An 11,810-nucleotide genomic window follows, 5' to 3' on the forward strand; every position below is an offset into this window, starting at 1 on the left:
TTTCTTTAAAGAAACGCTTATTACCTTCTTACTGTATTTTTGTTTGTTTGTTTGTTTGTTTTAGAAGAAATCATCCAGGTGATCTCAGAGTCGGGCGCTCCCGTTGTCAGTTTGTAGCAAATGTAAGTCTGTAAATCCAAAGCGATTTATTGATTGGTTTATTATATCAAGCTGGGTAATCAAAAAAGGATGGGGCAACCACGGGAGGCAAAAAGTGAATCACAAAGCTGCCGTAACTCAGCGGACTCGGGATAGATTTGGAAAATAAAGACGGGAATCCGTGTGGAAAAAGAAAATAGACAGCAGATAATAATAATTCGAGGCTTCCAGAGAGTTTTGGGTATGCCCACACACTGCGAATATATGGCAGAAATAGTAGGGTTTTTACAGGAGCTCCGTTTGAGCACGGGATAATTCAGCGTATTTTCCTACTTCCATTTCCTTTGTGTTTCCTGTATTGGTGGAGGGAAAAGGGATGTGTCTGAAAAGTGACAAATAAAAGTAAAACAGGCTTATGTAAATGAGCTCGGCTTCTCGTTTATTTGGGGAGATGTCTGTACTCAGGCAATTTCTGGGAATAATCCGGTGTTCGAATCTAAACCAGTGCAGGATCTCTTCGTTTATAACTCTCTACAAATTACTTTCCTCTCTGAGATAAATCTTTTTGATATATTCATAACCCAAACCAGCAGGAAGGTGTGTGCGATAGCTACGATTCCTGGCAGCAAGTTCGATGGAAACTGTTCGAGAACGGAAAAAATAGAGCTCCATTAAAAATAGTAAAAGAAAAGAAAAGAAAGCAAAGGGGAAAAAAAAGAAAATGGGTGAGAAAGGGGGGAATAAAAGAAAAAGAGAGAAAAAAAAAGAAGTCTTAGATTGTAATTGTTCACATTTCTTCTCATTTTTTTAGGAGAAAAAAGAAAGAGAGAAAAAATCCTGGAGGTCCGGGCGCAGCTCCGGCCCCGACGGGGCGGGGGTTGGTCCGGCAGGGCTCACTGCCCTGAGCTTGGCTGGGGGGAGATCCAAAGGGTTTTGCTTTACTTTTCGGTCAGGGATTTGGGGCGTCCCTCTAACACGGCTCTGGCCGGGCTCGGCTCCCAGCAGCACGGTTCCAGCAGGTGCCCACGGGTTCTCTCCCCGCTGCCAGATTCTGCTCTCTCGGGAAACGACGGTTGCAGCCGCTTCGAGGAGAGAAGGTTCGGCCGGGGGCCTCGCACAGCCCGCATCTCCGCAGTTCTCCTCTTCTTGACCTCGAGTCGCTTCTAAAAACAGAACCTCCATCCGATCTTCTTTTGATCGCGGGATTTCCGCATGTAAATATAACCTCGCAAACAGAGTTTTTCTCCCCCGAACATTTCCCCGTGTGTTTATTACCTCAGGAAAAATAAAAATAAAAAATCGTTTTCAGTCCTTAAGGGCAAAGCGGTTAAGCGTTTTGAGCGGAGAGACATCTGATCTCCCCCAGCTACCCCTTGTCTCTTACCAAACAGAAGATAAATATCTGATCTCAGGTAAAATACCTGCTCAGGGAGAGGGAGAGAACATCCCTCGGCGAGTGAGAAAGGAGACGCCGGTATTATGCAATAATCGCGGTTCATTGTGCACTCACTGTCTTAACGAGTGGATGACACCAGTGCGATAAATAGGAACCATTGTCGGGTGACACAGAGGACAATTATAACGCGTGATTGCGCTCACTGCCTATTTCCAGAACCGAATATAGCGCAACTTTGCTTCACCGCATCCACCTTCACCGTGCAACAGAAGCCGGTCTCGGAGCGCCGAGCAGAGCCCTCTCCGGCCCTGGAATGTGTCGTTGGGGGGGGGGGGGGGCCCGCGCCTCCGCACACACACACACCTCATCGGGGTTGGCCAGAGGATGCTCAGGGGAAACACCTCTTGGAGTGCGTTCCGAGCGTACAGCTGGGCTCCGCTATCAGCCCAAAGAGCTCCGCGAACAGTCCGAAAGACTGGAAAGAAGGATATGAACGGAAGGGTCCGTAACTAAATCCGATCCCTCAGAAGCTCTGATGTTTAGCTTGTTTTAACTCTTTCTAAAGTCTGGAAATGAGGTATTATAAAATCTATTACCGCAACGCCTCCCTCTTGGCCACAAGGTCTCGTGTGGAGTGAAGCGCTGAGACAAAAATCTCACCAAATCGGCCACTTTATTACCTCGGTGTACGCCTCGTTTCTGGGCAATACTTAGGCTTGATGCGTGCACTAATTCTATTGACCTGTATTGATTTCTAGTCAAATCGGAAGCCCTTTCTTCCTTTCCTAAAGGGCTTTCGCACGCCATCATCAAGCTGGCTCGTTAATAGTAAATAAATAACTATATAGATAAATACACTCCTGTCTTTAGAAAATGACTTATTAAACAAATCGATTATAAAATGCCTTTGAAATTGTCCCTCCCGAAGAATAAACCCGCTCCCCTCTGCCTGCGGGCAGCGGATGAAAGACAAGGGTTGGTGCTTGACTGAGGCATCACATGGGGCATCATCCGTGTGATGATCCGAATGGTTTCCTTCTGACTTACACAGATAAGAGGGAGAGCCCCTTGGTGAAATAGAACAGCCACCTCCCCCTCTCCCCCCCCCCCCCCAGCTGCCGACACCGTCTCTCACGGACTAACTAGGCGGTGGCACTTCGTTGTGGGGATGCTGCTCACGGCCCTTCGGAGACACCAGCGAGGATGCTGCGGCGGTGCCTGCCCGTCGCCTCCCTCCGCCCCCGGGCTGGGAGAGGCAAGAGGAGGTGGGCCGGGGGCAGCCTGGAGCCCGGGGGCAGAGGGGGAGGCGGGAGGCGGAGCTGCCCGGGACGGGCCGTCGCTGTTGCTGCCGCTGGAGCCGGTCAAACTGCACAGCCACTTCCCCCAGGAGCTTCCCTTTCATCTCCCCGCTCCTGGCGCCTGCAAAACAGCCTCAGTTTGTCTGCAACGTCTCTCCTCCCCCTGCCCTCCCTCCCTCCCCGTCCCTCTCCAGCTGAGAGCCCCAGGACGGGGAGCGCAGAAGCGGCTTCGGCGGACAGAGGCGGGAGGCTGGGGGCGCGGGGGGCTCTCGGGGCATCCTTGGGATCCGTACTCGCTGGGACAGCTTCTGAGGGCTGCCGGGAGATGGGGGACACGAGGGAGTTGGGACAGGGTGACTTCTCCCGAGACAGCTCCCATGGAGCCCCGACGGCCGTGTCCGGGACCGCCCTCCCCAGGAGCGCTGTGGACACTCACGAGACAGCCCTCGGAACCTTGGTTCCCCGGCACGGGTGAAATCCCTGCTGATCTGAGGTTGCTCTGAAGTCCTGGTTCGGGGGAAAGACTTAATTCCAAGAAGTGTCATCAAACCTCTGTGCTTTCGAGGCTGCCGTCCCGGCATTCGGTGCAGCGTGGGTTTTTTTTCTCCTGTGTTTAACTGACAGGAGGATGAAGGAAGGGAGGGGTGAGGGAGGAGAGAAACTTCCAAGTTAAGACTTTAAACGGAAAAGTTTCCAAGCTTGGTACGGGTTGATGCTGAAGGAGGGCAAACACCATAAGCAAGAACTGCCATGCTGTGAAATACCAAACGTCCCTGTGGCACCCCAAGGCCGACCAAACCAGGCTGGCAGAGCTGACGTCTGTCCCGTGCTTCTCGACGCCGGGAGAAGTTTGCCTCTCTGTTCCCCTCCTTCTTCCACCTTTTTGAAAGATGATAGCTCAGAGAGGGCTCTCCAACCCCATGGGGACAACATCCAGGCCACAGCCATACAGCACGGGAGCTGCACCCATGGGATGTGAGCCCTGGCTCGGTGTCACTGTGACCTGCCCTCCTGCGAGCTCTCCTTCCCCAGGCGCCCTTCCAGCAGGCATTGACTTTGGGAGCTCGGTATAATTATCAGTAGCATTTTCAGCAGTCCCACAATGGCTTTCTGAGGACGGTGCATTGTTCTTGACACACACGCATTGTTCCTGCGTGTCTATCAATTCTCATTTACTTGTCACGGTGCAGGAAGCATGGAGAAGGGAAAGGAAGGTGGAGGGTGGGGGGTGCTGAAGGAGAAAAGAGGGACAGCCTCACTCCGCAGCAAGAGAACTCGCGGAGCCGGGGCACTGCAGTCCCACATCTCTCTGCGAGTATCTCCCAGCAAAGAGAGAATTTCTGGGGAAGGAGATGAGAGAAAATGGGGTTAGGAAGAGGAGTGAATGAGGAATCAGCTTGTGGAAGCAACTGTTACTTTCAATCTCAGAGAAAAGCCCAAATCGGAGCTCTGTTGCCTGAAACATAACCTGACTCAGTCTGGTTAGCTGGTGTAGTGAAAGGCATCACCCCTCTTTGCATATCACCCCTGGCTTTAATCCTTGTCCCATCGAGGTCTGCAGTAACACTGCTAGCAATAAATGACGAGTGTGCAAACCCTACTATTAGTCGCACTGAAGAGTGGGGTTTTGTAACACGGCTCTTTGTACACAACCCCCACACTCCTTCCCACACCGCAATCGCCTGACCCGGTCCCAGTTGGTCGTGAGTGGCACCTGGCGAGCTGCTGTCAGAGCTGGATGAAGGAAGCTGCAAGGGGTTGAGAGGATCCCTGGGCCCAGCACAGCACACTCATTACATCCCCTCCTTCGGGGTGCTCCCTGGCCTGGCCTGGGTGGAGGAGGATGGGCCGAAGAAAATCCCAACCGGCCCAGTTCTCCTCCCCAAAATCAGCTCCCTAACGGCCCTCAGGGAAAAGTCATAAACGCCCTACAGTGAGAGAGCGGGACGTAGTGATTTTTGTTAGGGGGGGTGGGACGTCCCGGACCGGCAGAAAGATTGGGAATCTCAAGCGAGAACAAGGTTCGCTGATGGAATCCTGGTCGGTTTATGCAGGACATAAACCAAAACGGCGCAGGGAGTGCAAATCTGCAGCCCACACAAAACGAATCAGTAGCCCTGTCCAAATCTCCCCTGGAGTTGGGGCACAGAGCGCGGAGCAGAGCTCACAGCCCCACACATGGGCAGATGCATTGCCACCTCCCCAGCACACTTTGTTATGCTTTTGTTTTGCCTTGGTGTTTTGTTTTGTTTTAGAGCTTTGGTTAGAACTAACACAAAAGCAGCTCCCAAACTGCGTTTCCTGGACGTTTAAAAAAACAAAAAGATTAAAAAAAAAAAAAATGGAACAACAGAGAAAGTTGCAGGCGCAGGATGAAATAACGCCCGGTGTAAGATTAAAATAATTACGAAAAGAATAATATGCATTTGCTTTTATCCACGTGGTAATTAGAAACGCTTTTAAAAGGATGCTCTTTAGTCATACCGCTGGTAGGAAGTCAAAAAGTGAGAGAAACGCTTTCGTAGTGCTAGTTTGATATACCTCTTAATTAAGGACTGCGTGCCCCTAATTTATTAAAGTTCTATTCATCACGTGTGGAATTGACGCTGGAAAAAATAATAATAATAATAATAATTACAGATCTAACCTCTGCAGAGTGTTTTCTGCCCAACTCGGGTCCCGCTGCCAAAGAAACGCAATTGAAACCCCTTTTTCGGATGAAAAATGCTCCGAATGGGCTCTCCGCGGGGGTCTTGCACTGAGTTCAGCACCCCACCGCCCCCCTTCTTTCTCCCCCCCCTCCCAGTGTGACACCGGATAAATTCCCCGCTCCGGGAGGGCGGCGAGACCCGATGGGGCTGGAGGGGGGGTGGTGGCGCGGCCGACGGACAGAGGGGACCGGGAGGGGCCGGGCCGGCGGCGAGAGGAGGCAGCGCTGCGATCTTCTAAAGTTTCCTCTTCGCCTAATCATCAGCCTTAATTACCCCGGCGGCTCTTTTCTTGCTTCGGTATGATTATAGCCCCGGACGGCTCCTTAATGGCACGGCTCCGCTCGCTGCCCGTGTCATTAACTCGTAATTCATTTCGGAGGGGACGGGGGGGAAGGAAACAGGGGAGGGGGGGGGGAACACCCCAAACAAAATATGCCTCGAAAAAAATAGAAAGAAAGAAAGAAAAAAAAAGAAAGAAAGACAGGGGGAAAAAAAAAGTGTGTGCCCTCCCTCCCGCTCCCGAGCCAATGACATGAGTCACCCCGCGACGTCAGGCGGCAGCGGCGGCTCTGATTGGCCTGTGGGGCGTTTACTCCACTTCCCAAAGGAGGAAAGAGCCGGGGAGCCCCCAGAGGGGGGAAAAGAGGGGGGCGGCTCCGCAGCGCCTCACTCGCGCAGTCCCCGCGCAGGGCCGGGCAGAGGCGCAGCGCAGCTCCCCGGGCGGCCCCGCTCCAGCCACGCTCCGCACTCGCGATGGCTTCTCCTTCCAAAGCGAAGGAGGTTTTCTCCTCCGACGAGGAGGGCCCGGCGGCCGGCGCCGAGGAGCACCACAAAGTCAAAGTGTCCAGCTTGCCGTTCAGCGTGGAAGCCCTCATGTCCGACAAGAAACCTCCCAAAGAGCTGCCGCTGGCCGCGGCGGGGGGCAGCGCCGACGGGGCGACCGTGGGTACCTCCAGGAACCTGCTGCTGCCGGGCCACGGCTCCCGAGAAGCGCACAGCCCTCCCGGGGCTCTTACAAAAACCTTCGACACCGCTTCGGTCAAATCGGAGAACTCGGAGGACGGCACGTCCTGGATCCAAGAGGCCGGGAGATATTCCCCTCCGCCAAGTGAGTGGCCGGGGAGCGGCGGGGCGGCGGAGGGCAGCGGGGCCGGGGAGAGCAGAGAGGCGGCACCGCTCCGAGTCCGGGTGACACTGCGAGCCCCGGGCACGGGATGCTCAGGGCACGTTGGATAGCTGCGTTTATACATAGACTCAGATGTGTGCGTGTGTTCACGGTTATGCCTGTTTAGTTTTTGCATGTCACCTGTGTGTTTACATAGAAGTTATGTGTTTATACCTTTACCTGGGTGTAGAAATATCCAGTGCTTTTAAGCTGTACAGTGATCAGGAGCTCCCTTTCCCTACGTACAGCTCACCATCTGACAGTTTATACCTTTATGTTACCGCGTTACACTGAGAAGTGGAATTTCTCCTTCTCACAAAGCGATCTCCTTGCTCTTTCTAACTTTGTGCACTGTCTGTGCGCTCTGTCCCACCGGTGTTCTTCCCTCTGTCTCTCTGCATGCAGGCTGTCAAAGTCCCAGGCTGGGCCTGATCTCGTTCCCACCCCCTACGCCCCCCATCCAAGCTCTCCCCATCGCCTCGGGGACTCCCAGTCCCAAGCTGACAGGTCACTTTTTAAACCTCTTTGCTGCCCGATCCGCGCTCTTCTGCTGAACTATTTCAGTGAGATCCCCTCCGTCCACCTTTTTTTCTCTTAAATTTTAATTGCTTTAAAAAATAATAGCAATCATCTCCCCGCCAAAACTACATCACGAACGGGTGAAAAACGTATCCCGGCAGTGCCGGGCTCTGCCTTCCTATTACTGTGAGCCTTTGTGGGCAGACACCTGTATTAGCAGATCGGGCTGTGCTGACTCACGCGATGTAAACCGAATTCTCTGCTTTCTTAAAGTGAATGATTTCACCAAACTGAACAGCTGGACGGTCGTGGAGAATTTGCTACCATAACCTATCATTGCAAGGAAGTTTAGTGTTATTACATCTCCTCTATTTTGGGGAGAGTCGCTTTGATTTGGCTTTCGGCCACTTCGTTTGCTTTGCCATTACCCTGAATTAATTTGATTTCTAACTTGCTGAGATGGATGGGAGGAGAACAGGCCGCCCCTGTCAGTGCTCTGTAGCTCCGGATTGTGATTTTCACGTACTCTCAAGTCCTCTGGAAACGCGTGAAAAGACGCGGGTGCCTCGGCTCAACTCCCCTCCTCTAACAAGGCCTCATCTCTCAGTTATTGTTTATTGGGTTCTTTTACTTCGAAATTCCACTTCTGTCTCTATTCAAATCGGCAGTTCCTGGGATCTGGAAAATACCCTTGTAAAGAACTTCAGCGTGTAGAGTGTTGAAGGCCAGTGATTTCAAGGGGGAATTTGAGGCAACAACGACCGGGGATGGGACCTGCAGCTCGGGAAGGTCCTTCAGCCCCTGTCCTCTTCCTCATTCCCCGACCCGGCTCTCAGCCCCGTCGGAGCTGCCGGGACAATGCGGGACATGAGCGGTGCTCCCATCCCGTCTGTCCGCGGAGCGCTTTGACGTCGGGACTAATAACGCTGCGAGGGGAAGAGCTGCAATGTTAGATTATGAGCAGAACGTAGAGGGAAGCAGGTGATGGTTTTTGTCCGCCGTTGGCCAGAAAACGGACGATAAACGGGAGAGAAATAAATAAATACAAAACGAAACAAACGACTGCAGCGAGCGCTGTAGGACGGGCACGGGGTAATCATCACTGCAGGCTCCACCGAGGCGACCTCCGGGCTTCTTATCGGAGTTTGGCAGTCATCTGCGGGGCGGTAGGAGAAAAAGCTGTGAGCTTTTGGGTGTATTCCGAGAGAAATATTTCTCTGGGATTTAGTTTAAAAGCGACTTACGGCACTTTGCCGAGCGCAGCCCCAGTCGGGACGGGCCGGGTAAGCTGACAGCCGGGAAAGGCGCTGCGGCAGCGGCCGTCCCTGTAAACCTCATCCCTACGGCTTCGGCTGCCGAGTCTTCGCAGATCTTCGAGATAAAGAATAGGTCTCGTTCTAAAAAAAAAGGAGAGTGGAACGGAGGGGTAACCAGTAATTAGGGAAGTTTCAGCAGCGCGCCGGTTTGCAGCTTCATTATTAAAACGATCCCGTGCGATCGTAAGACGGCGTTTGACAACTTGTTTTCCAAGAAGGATTTATTTGCTGTGTTCAGTAGCCGGAAGAAGTGTAGGAAGATGCATTTCGCTACATATATATATATATATATATATATATATATATATATATTTAAATCTGTTTTCTCTCTCCTCGTTCTGAACACTCTTCTCGTGAGATGTTTTTTTGTTTTTTTTTTTTTGCTTGCAAGTTATGCGCTGAAACAGCATCGTGGTCTGATGCTGAAATGAAAACGGAAAATGAAAACGGTTCAAAAAATACGCAGTGAAAGCAGTGGCAAGTGTGTGAACCAGGCACTACAGCACATATGAAATTTTTGCTGGTGCTCAAGTGCTGACAGTGCATCATTTTCTGTATTAAACTGGAGTTTGTGGTTTCTTGTGGGTCCTGGGAGTGATTTGGAACACAGTCAAATTGCAGAGCTCTTCACACCAGGGTTGCACGTCTTCCTCATTTTTTAGAATTATGAGTGAAATGTAAAATGAATTGAAAGACAGCTCAGCAATGTGCCAACTCAGAAACAAGTGCCCAGCCTGTCTGGGTTTATAAGGAAAGCACAAAATGTACCAGATTTCCTGATTTGTATTGGCTGCAGATGCTGCTGTTGTATGAGACAAACAAGGCAAATGTCACAAGAACAAGTACTGAATGAGAAGTGTGGCATTTTCTTCTTGTATGATATTTTCTGAAGAAAACAGAAAATATGTCTTGAGAGGAAAAAAAAGTTAAGTAGAAGGGAAATCTGCTCTTGATTTCAATGGGAGAAGAAATTGGAATAATAGTGTTCTGTTATCCAAAACACAACAATTATCAGACTCTGTTCTTCAGCTGTCAGGATGATCTCTGGCAGGGCTGATGTGTTGCTGTTGGCAAAGTCCTGGTGTGGCTTCTCTCACACCATGGTGCTTTTGTGAATCTCCTGCTTTCACCTATACGTTTGTCCTGTGCTGTGCTGGGGTTAGTCCTGCAGTTCTGCTGCTGCTAAGACAGCTATTTTGTGCAGACCCCTACGATCCTAAAGTGATCTGCTGCGTATCTCTAAATCCTTCACTCTCTGTTTGCCTACAAGCTAACTCCTTAGAATCAAGGAGCCAAAATTTCAGGACATCTGATGAAGTACTGCAATATAAGTTGGTCTAGCAAGAGATTTGCAGTGACATTTGTGAAAGATCCCCTGTTCTGAGGGTGTCACTTGATGGGACATCCTCTGGCACAGGTCCTCCCTGAGCCATCTAAAGCACCACGTGTCTCTGCAGAGCACCCAGGTCTCCCCACTTTGTGATAACCGGCCTTTCCCTTCCTTGCAGGACACCTGAGCCCTACAGCCTGCACCCTGAGGAAGCACAAGACGAATCGGAAGCCCCGCACCCCATTCACCACTTCCCAGCTGCTGGCCCTGGAGCGCAAGTTCCGCCAGAAGCAGTACCTGTCCATCGCCGAGCGAGCCGAATTCTCCAGCTCCCTCAACCTCACAGAGACCCAGGTCAAAATCTGGTTCCAAAATCGGAGGGCCAAGGCCAAGAGACTGCAGGAGGCTGAGCTAGAGAAGCTCAAAATGGCAGCGAAGCCCATGTTGCCGTCGGGGTTCAGCCTCCCTTTTCCCATCAACTCCCCCATCCAGGCCGCCTCACTGTATGGAACATCCTACCCTTTTCACAGACCTGTGCTTCCTATCCCGCCCGTTGGACTCTATGCTACTCCTGTCGGATATAGCATGTACCACTTATCCTAAGAAGATCAGAAAGGCACAGTGACAGCGAGAAAGACTTCCTGGTGGATCTCATCCAGCCCTAAGAATGCAGTACCCAACCGGTGCTGGCCGTTCTTTCTGCACGCTTCTATCTGCCATGCCGAGTTCGTGTTAGCAAAGCAAGGCATCCTGTATGCAACAGGCTGGGTGTCTTCTGAGAGCGCTCTGAGCGCTCACAGTCTGATCCTCAAAGTGTTCAAAAAAAAAAAAAAAAAAAAAAAAAAAAAAAAAGTAAAAACGATTAAAAAAAAAATTGAGCAATTGTAGGGTTTTTATACAGTGCATGTAAAATTAGGGTAAGAAAGAACGGGTGAAAAAAAACAAGCTTGCCTTACGGAGGCAGAGATTTCCCAACAGCTTCCTGATGGGGCCCAAGCTGTTTTTAAAGTAAAAGGGGTACGTACCCTAAATCCACACTCTCAAGTGTCATCATTTAATATAGGGGCAAGGGGAGGGAAATAAAAAGCTGTAATCAAGGTGGGTTGGGGGGCATTGTTTTCTTTTGTTGCCGTCGTTTAAAGAAAGCAGAGCCCTTAGATACAGACACAATGTAAATAGAAACTAGACCCAGTAGAGTCCGAGTGAAGTTCAGAGCCAGCAAGTTCCTGCATTTCTAAGGGTAAGGAAAGCTTTTCACATCCCAGACCTCCACAGACCTTTTGCAACAAGACGAGGGCCCCTAAATGCATGGAGTAAAGCAAGGGCTTTACCCACCCGTGGCTCTTGTAATGCCTTTATGTGTGTAAATCGCTTCAGCGTTTTTAAAGCACTGTGAGGAGAGATGAGGTGCAAGGCAGGCTGCTCTTTATCTCTTCCGATTGGCGTGTGTAGAGTTTTGTTTTTTTCTTACAGCCAGGTAATCTTGGCTCTGCAATGCTTCTTGAAAACCAAGAGGGAGGGAAGTTTCTGGGGAAAGAAGACGTGGGTTGTTTCCACAGTGGTGGTGAGCAAGGGTTGTCGAACTCTTCTGCGGAGATGTTTGGGGTTTTTTATTAGTATCTGCAACAGTCTGCATTAAATAGAAGAATCCCTCGAGTCTTCCTCTCCTCCCCTTGCCAAGGATGCCAACTGAAGTGACTCATGCTTCAAGCCCTTCTAAAGAAAGATCCAGGTATCAAAACCAGACAATGCTACCTGTGGGACGGTGGGGTGCCAAGAGACTGTGTAAGTTCTCTGCCCCCATGGGAGCTTCCCAAGTGCTGGCAGTGTCATCGTCCCCGGTCTTCTCCTTGTAACTATTGTATTATGTGTATTACTCTTGCTAAACTTCGTGAGAAAATTACTCTGAAGGTTGTGGAGCACTGAAGGCAGAGCTTCTCCCGGGTTTATTTTCTTAGCATGTTGATAAGAAACCC

General features: G+C 50.8%; 1 protein-coding gene across 1 annotated transcript; it reads left to right on the forward strand.

Moving 5' to 3' along the window:
- Positions 1 to 6,257: 6,257 nt before the first annotated feature.
- MSX2 (msh homeobox 2) lies at positions 6,258 to 10,437 on the forward strand. Its single transcript, XM_042826536.1, has 2 exons — positions 6,258 to 6,612; positions 10,013 to 10,437. The coding sequence occupies exons 1-2, from the start codon at positions 6,258 to 6,260 to the stop codon at positions 10,435 to 10,437; spliced, it is 780 nt and encodes a 259-aa protein (XP_042682470.1).
- The last annotated feature ends 1,373 nt before the right edge of the window (positions 10,438 to 11,810 follow it).

The sequence above is a fragment of the Centrocercus urophasianus genome, unplaced genomic scaffold (assembly GCF_019232065.1).
Source record: "Centrocercus urophasianus isolate 14NV4802_14NV808 unplaced genomic scaffold, USGS_Curo_1.0 seq_26, whole genome shotgun sequence".
Lineage (NCBI taxonomy): Eukaryota > Metazoa > Chordata > Aves > Galliformes > Phasianidae > Centrocercus > Centrocercus urophasianus.